Raw genomic sequence first — 15,301 nt, 5'->3', positions numbered from 1 at the left:
TGGGGGTATCCATGGCATTTTTCAATTATGTTCCTATTTTACAAGTCAAAAAAATTGAGAACCTTTCATAATGTTGCCAAACAAAGACTCAACAAACTTACCTGAGACTCCCTGTCTCTGCCAGTCTGTCCCTGCATATCTGTCCCCAACTCTGCTGTCTGTGTGCCATCTGTTGCCTGCTCTGCCTAATGACATCATTGTGAAACATTTCCATTAGAATTTCATTTCTTTCTTATGAACATTTTATCAACTAGTCTTTGAGATATTAGGCTACTAGGGTTCTTACTTTGCGTTTTGGTGTATTGAAAAATACTCTGATGTCCGTCTTTTATTTTTCTGCCATTTTTCTACCTGGCTGGCTGGCTACACACACACACACACAGTGTGTAGGTTATTTACAGTAGGAGATGGGCTTCTATCATCTTATCTTTTATCATTCTATTTGGGCTTCGATCTAAAAGGTAGCTAGCAAATGTGAAACGGATTAAAATGACAAGAGTTGACAGCTGTATGAGTTCACCATTTACACAACATATGCTGCAACCTTTTGTAATTTTAATAGTTTGTTTCATATTGGCTGGCTTCCAACAATAGCTGAATAGCAAAGCTAGCGAGCACCAATTCCGTTTCAGTGGTGTTTGCTATAATCTTTGCTACCCGGGTTAAATAAAGGTGAAATAAAATAAATAAACAAAAGTTCCCTTGCGACAATTTAGCTTTTGCAACGAGACCATTAAATATATTTAAGACAATGGTAGAAGAGAGTGTAGTTCTGTTCAGTTTGGACTCCAGTTTATTGCTAACCTTATCACAGGGACTTTGAAGCACTAACTTACATCATCTGCATGCTGATCTTGGAATAAATTGACGATAGCAAAGATTCCATATTTGACGAGGCCACAAAAATGGAATAGGTACTAGCTAGCTTAATAGTTAATATTTGCGCGCTAGCTCTGCATATTCAGCTAGTGTGTGTGCGCGATTGACTGGATTAACCTCACATCAGTTACGTTCATTGAGTGCCTTTCAGACAGTGGATACCTCTATTACCTTGCCAACTAAGGAACTGGCAGTGGATCAAACCATTGTGAGGCAAAGGGTGGGGGGGTCGCAATCTTTTGAAACTTAAAAACGCACTATTAAGTGTCTATAATCAGCACAATTGCTTTCATTGCGTATTATTAATATTATTTAAATTACATAGTTATGTTTCAGTGATATATTGGGGGGGACAAATCATATTTTTCCCAGGATGGGGGGGTCGTGTCCCCCCCGGGATTTCCGCCCCTGGGTCAAACGCATCCCTACTGGCCATGCTATATCAGGAAGCACATAACACATTATTAAAAGGCCCTGCAAAGGCATTGAGTAGGAACACAACAAACAATGGACTATGTTATTGGTAAAAAGCATCACTATTGGCCTTGTTATTGGTCAAAAGGCAGCCTTTTTGACTAGCCAGTTCAAAGAAGGGGTACAAACTGATGTATGTAGTCGTCTGTAGCTCAGTTAGTAGAGCACGGTCCTCTGTAGCTCAGTTAGTAGAGCACGGTCCTCTGTAGCTCAGTTAGTAGAGCCCGGTCCTCTGTAGCTCAGTTAGTAGAGCCCGGTCCTCTGTAGCTCAGTTAGTAGAGCCCGGTCCTCTGTAGCTCAGTTAGTAGAGCACGGTCCTCTGTAGCTCAGTTAGTACAGCACGGTCCTCTGTAGCTCAGTTAGTAGAGCACGGTCCTCTGTAGCTCAGTTAGTAGAGCACGGTCCTCTGTAGCTCAGTTAGTACAGCACGGTCCTCTGTAGCTCAGTTAGTACAGCACGGTCCTCTGTAGCTCAGTTAGTAGAGCACGGTCCTCTGTAGCTCAGTTAGTAGAGCACGGTCCTCTGTAGCTCAGTTAGTAGAGCACGGTCCTCTGTAGCTCAGTTAGTAGAGCACGGTCCTCTGTAGCTCAGTTAGTACAGCACGGTCCTCTGTAGCTCAGTTAGTAGAGCACGGTCCTCTGTAGCTCAGTTAGTAGAGCACAGTCCTCTGTAGCTCAGTTAGTAGCGCACGGCGATTGCAATGCCAGGATAGTGGGTTTGATTCCCGGGAACACCTGTATGTTAAAATGCATGACTAAGTCAGTCTGGATAAAAGCGTCTGCTAAAAGGAATATGATGTGTGTCCAGGGTGGAGGGGAGGAGCTGGTACACATCCCACCGCGGGATCCTGTGGATAGCAGCTGCAGCCAAGAGGCCCACCCCTGAGGAGGTCACTCAGGTGGAGAACATGTTCCTTCAGATCTACAAGAGAGGTACACACACACACACTGTTACACACACACACACACACACACACACACACACACACACTGTTACACACACACACACACTGTTACACACACAGTCTGCCACTTTCTCTACACCCCCCCCCCACACACACACACACACACACACACACACACACACACACACACACACACTGTTACACACACACACTGTTACACACAGTCTGCCACTTTCTCTACACCCCCCACACACACACAGTTACACACACACACAGTTACACACACACACTGTTACACACAGACAGTCTACCACTTTCTCTACCCCCCATACAAAACACACACCAATCAATTAAAATATTTATTAGGATGTATGTAAACATTCTGTTGACTCACTGACCACCCTCCTCTCCCCAGATCCTAAGTTTCCTAAAGACTACCCCACCAGCTGCCTGCTGGGCTGTGTCAACATGACCGACTGTCTGTCTCAGGAGCAATACAAGGAGCAGGTTAGTGTGACCACGTACCTTCCTACGCACATGCTTCTGTACACTGGTACGCGTACGAACATGCCCGGACACTCCGAGCACTTAGCTCTCTGTGAAGGCTATGTGATGTTCTCCTGGTTAGTGTAGGAACCACAGAGACTTCTAACAGACAGACAGGACATAGTTTCAGCCTGGCTGGCGTGACACGCCCAACACGTCTCACGTCTTTTCCCCTCCCTCTCAGCCAAGAAAACACTCCAAGAGATAAAAACCCAGAGTCTGGAGAAATGGATGGAATTTTAAACTGTCTGTTCCCGGAATATTGTTTTTGACTGCCGAGTGGCTCTTGTTCCTAGCGGTAGTCATCCTCTTAGATTAAACTGGGATGAAATGCTTTGTTCCAAAAAAATCCTGTCATTATTGTTTGGAGCAATGCAGAAATGGATTTTCAAAGTCAATGTAATTACAAGGTAATAGGTGTCAGGTAACAGTTCCTGTGCCCCAGAACACTAAGGTAACCTGCCTGAATGACTACCGCCCCGTAGCACTCACGTCTGGAGCCATGAAATGCTTTGAAAGGCTGGTCATGGCTCACATCAACACCATTATCCCAGAAACCCACTCCAATTTAAATACCGCACCAACAGATCCACCGATGACACAATCTCTATTGCACTCCACACTGCCTTTTCCCACCTGGACTAAAGGAACACCTATGTGAGAATGCTATTCATTGACTACAGCTCAGCGTTCAACATCATAGTGCCCTCAAAGCTCATCACTAAGCTAAGGACCCTGAGACTAAACACCTCCCTCTGCAACTGGATCCTAGACTTCCTGATGGGCCGCCCCCAGGTGGTAAGGGTAGGCAACAACACGTCTGCCGCGCTGATCCTCAACACGGGGTCCCCTCAGGGGTGCGTGCTCAGTCCCTTCCTGTACTCCCTGTTCACTCATGACTGCATGGCCAGGCACGACTCCAACAGCATTATTAAGTTTGCTGATGACACAACAGTGGTAGGCCTGATCACCGACAACGATGAGACAGCCTTTACGGAGGAGGTCAGAGACCTGACCATGTGGTGCAAGGACAACAACCTCTCCCTCAACATAACCAAGACAAAGGGGATGATTGTGGACTACAGGAAAAGGAGGACCGAGCACGCCCCCATTCTCATCGACGGGGCTGTAGTGGAGCAGGTTGAGAGCTTCAAGTTCCTTGGCATCCACATCACCAACAAACTAGAATGGTTCAAACACACCAAGACAGTCGTGAAGAGGGCACGACAAAGCCTATTTCCCCCTCAGGAGACTGAAAAGATATGGCATGTGTCCTCAGATCCTCAAAAGGTTTTACAGCTGCACCATTGAGAGCATCCTGACTGGTTGCATCACTGCCTGGTATGGCAACTGCTCGGCCTCTGACCGCAAGGCACTACAGAGGGTAGTGCAAACGGCCCAGTACATCACCGGGGTCAAGCTTCCTGCCATCCAGTACCTCTATACCAAGCGGTGTCAGAGGAAGGCCCAAAAAATTGTCAAAGACTCCAGCCACCCTAGTCATAGACTGTCCTCTCTGCTACCGCACGGCAAGCGGTACCGGAGCGCCAAGTCTAAGTCCAAGAGGCTTCTAAACAGCCTCTACCCCCAAGCCATAAGACTACAAAACAGCTAATCAAATGGCTACCCAGACTATCCCCCCACGCTGCTGCTACTCTCTGTTTATTATCTATGCATAGTCACTTTAATAACCCTACCTGCATGTACATAATTACCTCAGTTACCTCGACACCGGTGCCCCCGCACATTGACTCTGTACCGGTACCCCTGTATATAGCCCCGCTATTGTTATTTACTGCTGCTCTTTAATTATTTGTTTTTCTTATCTCTTACTTTATTTTCTTAACTGCATTGTTGGTTAAGGGCTTGTAAGTAAGCATTTCACTGTAAGGTCTACAACTCTTGTATTCGGTGCATGTGACTAATAACATTTGATTGAACACGGATAGTTAATATAATGTAATTCAGTTAGTTACTGAATTAACATGTAACTTTAGATTGGTGCTAATAGGTACGTAGCCTAGCGGTTAAAGCGTTGGGCCAGTAACCGAAAGGTCGGTGGTTCGACTCCCCAAGCCGACTATGTGAAAAATCTGTTGTGTCCTTGAGCAAGGCACTTAACCCAAAATTGCTCCTGTATGTCGCTCTGGATAAGAGCGTCAGCTAGATGATTTAAAGTGTAAATGTATCTGGTACAAAGCATATCTTTTTTTATAGCTTTGTTTGCCTTTTCCAGTCTTTACACACGTATTTATTTCATCCCAGCTCTAGCACATCTGATTCAAATAGTCCGCTAATAATCCAGTTGAAGTAGAACACTTGTTCAACAGCTGGGCATCCCATAGAGAAACAGATTGGCAGAGGTAGAAAGTAACTAATTATAACTACTCTTGTTACTGTCATTTAGTAGCTTTTCAGAGTACTTGTAAAAAAAAAAAAATGTAATTTTAGTTTTATTTCCCAGAGAGGAACAGGTTGGTGACTTAGGCTAGGGTGTAATCGATTCTACTACAATGACATCATTGGCTTTCCTCTTTTCCTCCCTACTGCTATACAACTTCTAACCAGCAGAGGGTGTACTGCACCACTTCAGCATCAACCCACAGCCAGCCATTTTACACTGACTGGAGGCTGCAGCACAATCACCATAAAGCACTGCTGAACCACAACACAATTCAACCCACATTACTCCCCTTCTCTATCATCTAAAACACAAACGTGATCAACCAAACCCACATGGTATTAAGTTAACCCACGTTCCCATTACGTCTAGAGCAGTTAGATGAGATGGAGAGAAACGCAGTATTTCAGGGAGGCAGATTGACTCGCATCACCCTTTGATGTATAATGAATCAATCGGGTGCACTGGTGCTCTCGGTGGTCTTTAATCTTTTGCCTTTCATGCTGTTTAAATGTGGAGATGCCTCAATGCCTGGATGGCCCAGTAAGGCAGTACCACTCCACCCCAAACCACTGTGACTAAGGCTGCCAGCAGCTCTTTGAACATTGTAGTCTTTCTAACATGGATTGATTGAAAGCTGTGTCTGTTTTGTTTTAACCATGAGGAATGGGGATCTTTGTTGTTTTGGTTAGGTTTATTTAGAATGGTTTGGTGGTGGTGGGGGGAGGGGGATTCCATCTGCTCCCTGTTCCTATGGAGGTTTACCACAGAGCTGGTGCTTTTCTATTATGTCAGCCATTATGTTGACCAGCGAAATCACTGTCTTAAAAAAAAGGAAGCATGTTGTTTTGTGTTCCGTGTGTGTCTGTCTCCAGAGAAAGAGTGTTTGGGTGATTCCTAGAACAGAAAAGACCCTGAGTTTAGGGATATATTTTTAGATTAGGTAATTTGTGTGTTTATGTATATATATATATATATATATCTCACATACATACACCTTAGCCAAATACATTTAAACTCAGTTTCACTATTCCTGACATTTAATCCTAGTAAAAATTCTGTCTTAGGTCAGTTAAAATAAAGTGGTGATCCTAAGAATGTGAAATGTCAGAATAATAGTAAAGAGTTATTTATTTCAGCTTTTATTTCTTTCATCACGTTCCCAGTGGGTCAGAAGTTTACATACACTCAATTAGTATTTGGTAGCATTGCCTTTAAATTGTTTAACTTGGGTCAAACATTTTGGGTAGCCTTCCACAAGCTCCCACAATAAGTTGGGTGAATTTTGGCCCATTCCTCCTGACAGAGCTGGTGTAACTGAGTCAGGTTTGTAGGCCTCCTTGCTTTTTCAGTTCTACCCACAGATTTTCTATTGGATTGAGGTCAGGGCTTTGTGATGGCCACTCCAATACCTTGACTTTGTTGTCCTTAAGCCATTATATATCGCAACATATAAAGTGTTAGTCCCATGTTTCTTGAGCCTAAATAAAAGAAAACATTTCCATACACACAAAAGCTTATTTCTCTCCATTTTTTTTACACAAATGTGTTTACATCGTTGACAGGAATATCCACCACAGCTGTTGCCAGAGAATTTAATGTTCATGTCTATACCATAAGACGCCCCACACATCGTTTTAGAGAATTAGGCAATGCGTCCAACCGCCCTCACAACCTCTGACCAGGTGTATGGCGTTGTGTGGGCAAGCGATTTGCTGATGTCAATGTTGTGAACGGAGGGCCCCATGTTGAGGTTATGGTATGGGCAGGCATAAGCTACAGACAACGAACACTTGCATTTTAGCGATGGCAATTTGAATGCACAGAGATACTGTTACCTCATGTTTCAGCATGATAATGCACAGCCCCGTGTCACATGGATATGTACAGAATTCCTCGAAGCTGAAAATGTCCCATTTCTTCCATGGCCTTCATACTCACCAGTCATGTCACCCATTAAGCATGGTTGGGTTGCTCTGGATTGATGTGTACGCCAGCATGTTCCAGTTCCCGCCAATATCCAGCAACTTTGCAAAGCCATTGTACAAGAGTGGGACACCATTCCACAGGCAAAAATCAGCAGCTTGATCAACTCTATGTGAAGGAGATGTCACGCTGCATTAGGCAAATGTCGGTCACACCAGATACTGACTGGTTTTCTGATCCACGCCCCTATCTTTTTCTAAGGTATCTGTGACCAACAGATGCATACTGGATGTACAGTGGCTTGCAAAGTATTCACCCCCTTGGCATTTTTCCTATTTTGTTGCCTTACAACCTGGAATTAAAATAGTTTTTTGGGGGGGGTTGTATCATTTGATTTACACAACATGCCTACCACTTTGAAGATGCAAAATATTATTCAAAGCAAAACTGCTCCAGCTCCTTCAAATTGGATGGGTTCCGCTGGTGTACAGCAATCTTTAAGTCATACCACAGATTCTCAATTGGATTGAGGTCTGGGCTTTGACTAGGCCATTCCAAAACATTTAAATGTTTCCCCTTAAACCACTCGAGTGTTCCTTTAGCAGTATGCTTAGGGTCATTATCCTGCTGGAAGGTGAACCTCAGTCTCAAATCTCTGGAAGACTGAAACGGGTTTCCCTCAATAATTTCCTTGAATTTAGTGCCATCCATCATTCCTTCAATTCTGACCAGTTTCCCAGTCCCTGCTGATGAAAAACATACCCACAGCATGATGCTGCCACCACCATGCTTCACTGTGGGGATGGTATTCTCGGGGTGATGAGAGGTGTTGGGTTTGCACCAGACATAGTGTTTGCCTTGATGGCCAAAAAACTCAATTTTGGTCTCCTCTGACCAGACTACCTTATGTTTGGGGAGTCTCCCACATGCCTTTTGGCGAACACCAAACGTGTTTGCTTATTTTTTTATTTAATCAATGGCTTTTTTTCTGGCCACTTCTGTAAAGCCCAGCTCTGGAGTGTACGGCTTAAAGTGGTCCTATGGACAGATACTCCAATCTCTGCTGTGGAGCTTTGCAGCTCCTTCAGGGTTATCAGTCAAATGTATTTTTTAAAGCCCTTCTTAGATCAGCTGATGTCACAAAGGGCTGTACAGAAACCCAGCCTAAAACCCCAAACGGCAAGCAATGCGGGTGTAGAAGCACGATGGCTAGGAAAAATTCCCTAGAAAGGCCAGAACCTAGGAAGAAACCAGGCTATGAGGGGTGGCTAGTCCTCCTCTGGCAGGGCCTGGTGGAGATTATAACAGAACATGGCCAAGATGTTAATGCTCATAGATGACCAGCAGGGTCAAATAATAATAATCACAGCGGTTGTAAAGGGTGCGACAGGTCAGCACCTCAGGAGTAAATGTCAGTTGGCTTTCAGAGTATCTCTACCGCTCCTGCTTTCTCTAGAGAGTTGAAAACAGCAGGTCTGGGAAAGGTAGCACGTCCAGTGAACAGGTCAGGGTTCCATAGCCGCAGGCAGAACAGTTGAAACTGGAGCAGCAGCACGACCAGGTGGACTGGGGACAGCAAGGAGTCATCAGGCCAGGTAGTCCTGAGGCATGGTCCTAGGGCTCAGGTCCTCAGAGAGAGAATTGGAGAATGCATACTTAAATTCACACAAGACACCGGATAAGACAGGAGAAATACTCCAGATATAACAGACTGACCCTAGCCCCCCGACACAAACTATTGCAGCATATATACTGGAGGCTGAGACAGGAGGGGTCAGGAGACACTATGGCCCCGTCCGACGATACCCCCAGACAGGGCCAAACAGGCAGGATATAACTTTGGTTATATTTGGTCTCTTTGTTCCTTCTCTGGCTGTTGCCCTCCTTGCCTGATCTGTGAGTTTTGGTGGGCGGCCCTCTCTTGGCAGGTTTGTTTTGGTGCCATATGCGTTCCATTTTTTAAATAATGGATTTAATGGTGCTCCTTGGGATGTTCAAAGTTTAGAGAAAAAAATGTGTAACCCAACCCTGATCTGTACTTCTCCACAACTTTGTCCCTGACCTTTTTGGAGAGCTCCTTGGTCTTCATGGTGCTGCTTGCTTGGTGGTGCCCCTTCCTTAGTGGTGTTGCAGACACTGGGGCCTTTCAGAACAGGTGTGTGTGTATTTATACTGAGATCATGTGACACACAGGTGGACTTTATTTAACTAATTATGTGACTTCTGAAGGTAATTGGTTGCACCAGATCTTATTTAGGGGCTTCATAGCAAAGGGGGTGAATACATATGCACTCAACACTTTTTCGTTTTTTAGAATTTTTTGAAACAAGTAATTTTTTTCATTTCACTTCACCAATTTGGACTATTTTGTGTATGTCTATTACATTAAATACAAATAAAAATCAATTTAAATCACAGGTTGTAATGCAACAAAATAGGAAAAACGCCAAGAGGGATGAATACTTTTGCAAGGCACTGTATTCCCAGTCATGTGAAATCCATAGATTAGGGCCTAATTTATTCCAATTGATTGATTTCCTTATATAAAGTAACTCGGTAAAATCTTTTGAAATTCTTGCATGTTGCGTTTTATATTTTTGTTCAGTATATATTGTTGAACATCATATATTCTACTACGGGCATGCCAAAGTTCCAGAGTGGGATATCTGCTACTTTTCGCATTAACAGAGTGAATGTGAAAATGGATTCAAAATGGTCGCCCTCTGCTGGGGATTTGCGGGATGTGTAATGATACAATTAAAAGGAGGGCTGTGATTGGTTATATTGACTACTATGCTCATAACTTTAGAGTATATTATCTTCAACCATATATAGAAAAATGTGGCATATCAAAAATGATGTATTTTCAATATTCATTTTTCTCAATTATGCTTTAAGATACAAATGTCATATATGTCAACAATCCTTCCTCCATCGGACTATGGATTACATTTTGTGAAAATCCCCCAAAATCCTGTTTATTTTTTATCTAGTTTGTTGAAGAAGCACCCTGTCTCTAATTGACCTGGCAGTTTGTTTTATTTCCCCGGATGCGATCGGGACAGTGAAAACATCAGTGACTGCATCTCTGCCACCCCTCCCCTCCTCACACACACGCCACCCTTCACACACACAAACTCTCACTCACCCCTCATACACACACACATTAGCTCTAATGAGATATTGACACAGTTGGGAAATTGGCACGCTTATTTTTTTTAATGAGATATATAAACTGTGCTGGTGAAATGTAATTGGCTCTGATTACTTTGCTGTACGGGTGATTCTGAAGTCCGTGTGTGTGGGAGGTGACTAGACAATGGCAACAAATCACTCTTATTGTTTTCACTTTTCCAATCAAATGATACATTTTTCCTGTATTTTTCCTGTTTAAATGGTTCGGTTTAGCTGGAGTGACAGGCGTCGTACATGGAAATAGGATAACCTACATCTGGGAAATGCACTAAACCTTGAGACCACTATAGACTTACTGTGTGACCCTGACTACTAGGACTATTTGAATAGGTATCTTTCCCTTTGTTCAGTCTACTTTCTCTCACCTACCCAACCTTTTCAGGGCCATAAAATCATGTCGGGGGCTGTGTGACCGCCTTTTCATCTGTGTGTGTGTGTGTGTTTGCTTGCAGAGAGGTTCACAAGGCAGCCATAAATAAAAGCCCCTTTCAATGTAGCCTTTCAGGAGAGGGAGAAGAGAGGGAGGATAAAGTAGAGACCAGCTAGAAGCTACACAGGACTAGAGTATAGCCTAAATACTGTATCATCCTTCGAGTAGTGTAAGTAAATACGTAGGAGTGTGTGGATCGCTCTCCATTTCCTTCACGCTAGCCATTTAGCCGTAGCCGCCTGTTTTCCCATGTTAGATAATGGGAGTTAGCATAACGTCGCTAGCGCTGTAGCTAGCCCGCTCCCTAGAGCCGCCGTGTGTGAGGCAGGCAGGGGATTTACTGTACTGTAGGGCTGGGAGTTGCCAGGGACCTCGCGATACGATATTATCACCATACTCAGGTGCAGATTCGATATGTATTGAGATTCTCACGATTATATATGTATTGCAACTCCATGTTCCAAACATATTGCTGTTGCAGAGGGAAAAGGAGCTATGAGAAAACCAGTTTTGATCAGTCCTGGAAATAAAAGTGCTGAAAACAAATTGCCTCCGTATTTAAAAAGATGATAGATAACAAGCTAAGTAAAATACTGGAATATTGGTGCAGGTACAGCAAACTAGCACAAAAATAATATAGTGATAATGTCAATACAATATATCATCAAACATAATATCCCGATATGTAACTGTGTCAATGTTTTTCCCCCGTCGCTACTGCCGTGGCAGGAGGGGAAATGATGCCTCCTAAGTCCACACAAGGCTTACCGCCCACCTCTCTGTAACCTGCTCCCGGCTATCATCAGCCTGCGGAGGGAAGTGGAGAGGGAGGGAGGATTGAGGGAGGATTGGGTTGGGAGAGAGGTGGGGGGGTCGAGGGGAAGGGTGTGGAGAAGGAATTAGGGAGAGGTTGACTAAGGTGGTTGAAGTGACAAGGGTGAGGGAGATGGTGGATGGAGGGAGAATAGAGAGAGGAGGAGTGGATGGACAGGGGGAGGTGGGGAAGTGAGAAGAGGGAAATATGTATGGGATATGTATTTGCATTAAATATGTATAAAGGCGCTATAAGTCCGTATGGACAGGGTTGTGAGTGAGGTAATGACAAGGTAAGGAATGAAGTAGGGGGTGTGTTTATTATTAAGGACAGGGAGGGAGACAGAGAGAGGATAAAAGGGAATTTGATTGAGAGAAAGAGAACAGGCGAGTGGTTTTGAGTGATTGAAGGAAGGAGTAGGTTTCTAACATATAATTGCCAGTTATTACCACTGTGCAGCAAGCATTCATGTAGGGCTGTGATGGTCATGGAATTTTGGATGACGGTAATTGGCCACAGTAAAAAAATAAACAAGCCCACTTTCTCATCTCCTCCGCTCCTGACTGCATGTGCTGCCATAGAAATAGAAGGAATAGAACGGTCATCCCCATTCAAGTCAAAGACGGCATAATGGCTGGACTGGCGGCCATTGTAAGTGTACCCTTTAGGAGCAAACCAGGAAGTAAAGTATGTGCTGTGATCTGTTGATTCAACTCAATTTGAGTGCGAGGGAGAGACTGGCTTTCATATGCACAAAAAGCTTATTTCTCTCATTTGGTGCACAAATTTGTTAACATCCCTGTTAGTGAGCATTTCTCCTTTGCCAAGATAATCCATCCACCAGACAGGTGTGGCATATCAAGAAGCTGATTAAACAGCATGATCATTACTGTTATGTGAATTAAGTTATCAATGTTCTTAAACCGAACTTCAATGAAACTACTCAGTCTGCCCCCCCCCCCCCAGAGTGTGTAAGATTCTGGTTGAATGAAGCAGACGGATACCCAGCCTACAAGGGTCAAAACGTTTATTTATGAAAGTTCTCCAATTCATACAATGCACACAGCCTTTTATATTACCACACACACACACACACAAATAAACTTACATCAGTAGAGAACTCCACCCCGCTTTAGGCGGCTGTATTTTTCCGCAGTACCCAGACCACCTGTCTCCTTATCTTTTGCCAGCCTAGCCGTTCCCAGGCCGTTGTTTCTCTCCCTAACTTAGGGAGGCCCTGTTCCTGTTCCTCTCACAAGGTCGTCTTATCAACTCTGCCCTGCTCATTTTTTGAAGTGGTTACAGTGTCTTACTCACACACAGTATTGGAATATAGTTTTTAACCCATCATTATAGCCTTATTTCGAATACATTTCAACAGGTTATAGGGTTTCTGAGTGAAATCATTTAGTCAAACCTTTAATCATATAATTTCCATTACAATTACACAGGTGCAACTTGTGCTGGGGACAATAAAAGGCCACTCTGAAATGTATAGTTTTGTCACACAATGCCACAGATGTCAGGGAGCATGTAATTGGCATGCTGACTGCAGGAATGTCCACCAGAGCTGTTGCCAGAGAATTTAATGTTAATTTCTCTACCATAAGCCACCTCATGTCGTTTTAGAGTATTTGGAAGAACGTCCAACTGGCCTCAACTGCATACCACATCTAGGTCGTAGCTAGATGTTGTATACTTAAACAATAAGGCCAGAGGGGGTGTGGTATATGGCATATATACCACGGCTAAGGGCTGTTGTTACGCGCAACGAGGAGTGCCTGGATACAGCCCTTAGCCGTGGTATATTGGCCATACATCACACCCCCGAGGTGCCTTATTGCTATTGTTAACTGGTTACCAATGTAATTGGAGCAGTAAAAATAAATGTTTTGTTATACCTGTGTTATGTGGTCTGATATACCACGGCTGTCAGCCATTCAGGGCTCGAACCTCCCAGTTTATAATACTGTATGTATACCCCAGTATATAGAAAGAACTAGAGATGGAGAGATGTCTGTTGGCTACACTATTTCATTCCACTTCAAAAATATATTCACCCCACAGTTGCTGACAAAATGAAGTATTTTTAGAATCACATCAAGTTATTTAGACAAAGCAGTTTAACATAATGTCCCACATCTATATACACTATGCATAAATGTCATGTGTGCGTTTTCAGATTCACTGCTAATTCATAGCCTAGGACTCCCCAAGCCCTAAACCGCACACCCACAATCTACCCCGCCAAATAGATTGGATCGAACCAAGCTCTTAATAAGAGTCAGATTTTTCACACCATTCCCTAGCTTAGCCTGCCTTAGCGCTGTGTTAGCGACCGCAGGGCAGGTAGTCTAATCTGGCATGGTTAAAGGAGATATATGCAGAGACAAAGCTAGCTCCTATTTCTCCTTTTAGTGGAGCTGAGTGCTCTATTGATCTCTATTGGCTGACCACGGGCCGGGTCATGTGGACTTGCAATTTGTGTTTCAGCAGAGGTTCCACAGTGTGTGTGTATGATGTGTAATGGGTGTGTGAGGAAGAAATAGAGTGTGTGTTTGTCTTTATGTGCCTAATGTATCATAAGAAGATCTAAGTATTCAGACATTCATATGTTACAATGTGAATAGCTACCTAGCGTGTCATTAGGTTAGTCGGTATAACCACAAGTCATGTAGCTTTTATCAGGGCTGTTCATTATGTTATAGTTGTTATGACTTATTATAATCATTTAGAACAACAATTGGTCTCCATTTGGGATTTTCCTGTCTGTGTCCTATAGCGTTTCCAGGGCTGACCTCCGGAGTGTCTCTGTCTGTGTCCTATAGCGTTTCCAGGGCTGACCTCCGGAGTGTCTCTGTCCTATAGCGTTTCCAGGGCTGACCTCCGGAGTGTCTCTGTCTCTGTCCTATAGCGTTTCCAGGGCTGACCTCCGGAGTGTCTGTGTCCTATAGCGTTTCCAGGGCTGACCTCCGGAGTGTCTGTGTCCTATAGCGTTTCCAGGGCTGACCTCCGGAGTGTCTCTGTCTGTGTCCTATAGCGTTTCCAGGGCTGACCTCCGGAGTGTCTCTGTCTGTGTCCTATAGCGTTTCCAGGGCTGAACCCGGGGTGTCTCTGTCTGTGTCCTATAGCGTTTCCAGGGCTGACCTCCGGAGTGTCTCTGTCTGTGTCCTATCGCGTTTCCAGGGCTGACCTCCGGAGTGTCTCTGTCTGTGTCCTGTAGTGTTTCCAGGGCTGACCCCCGGAGTGTCTCTGTCTGTGTCCTATAGCGTTTCCAGGGCTGACCTCCGGAGTGTCTCTGTCTGTGTCCTGTAGCATTTCCAGGGCTGACCTCCAGAGTGTCTGTGTCCTATAGCGTTTCCAGGGCTGACCTCCAGAGTGTCTGTGTCCTATAGCGTTTCCAGGACTGACCTCCAGGGCTGACCTCCAGAGTGTCTGTGTCCTATAGCGTTTCCAGGGCTGACCTCCAGAGTGTCTGTGTCCTATAGCGTTTCCAGGGCTGACCCTCCAGAGTGTCTGTGTCCTATAGCGTTTCCAGGGCTGACCTGCAGAGTGTCTGTGTCCTATAGCATTTCCAGGGCTGACCTCCAGGGCTGACCTCCAGAGTGTCTGTGTCCTATAGCGTTTCCAGGGCTGACCTCCAGAGTTGCTCTCCTCTCCTTGTTAGTGCATCCGCAAGCTCCAACTGATGCCTACGTATCCATGTGCGGTAATGCAGTATTTATATGCTGA

At 44.4% G+C, this 15,301-nt stretch overlaps 1 protein-coding gene across 3 annotated transcripts in view; it reads left to right on the top strand.

Annotated features, from left to right (window-relative positions):
• Window positions 1-15,301, top strand: part of LOC115203518 (activating signal cointegrator 1-like) — a 70,564-nt gene that overhangs the window by 5,006 nt on the left and 50,257 nt on the right. For all 3 annotated transcript variants that reach the window (XM_029768279.1, XM_029768277.1, XM_029768276.1), the window contains exons 9-10: window positions 2,161-2,285; window positions 2,673-2,764. In XM_029768279.1, the coding sequence (XP_029624139.1) occupies window positions 2,161-2,285; window positions 2,673-2,764 (217 nt within the window). The remainder of the gene's footprint in view (window positions 1-2,160; window positions 2,286-2,672; window positions 2,765-15,301) is intronic.

Source organism: Salmo trutta, chromosome 12 (genome assembly GCF_901001165.1).
Source record: "Salmo trutta chromosome 12, fSalTru1.1, whole genome shotgun sequence".
In the NCBI taxonomy this organism is placed as follows: domain Eukaryota; kingdom Metazoa; phylum Chordata; class Actinopteri; order Salmoniformes; family Salmonidae; genus Salmo; species Salmo trutta.
This window is presented reverse-complemented; position numbering and strand designations above follow the sequence as displayed.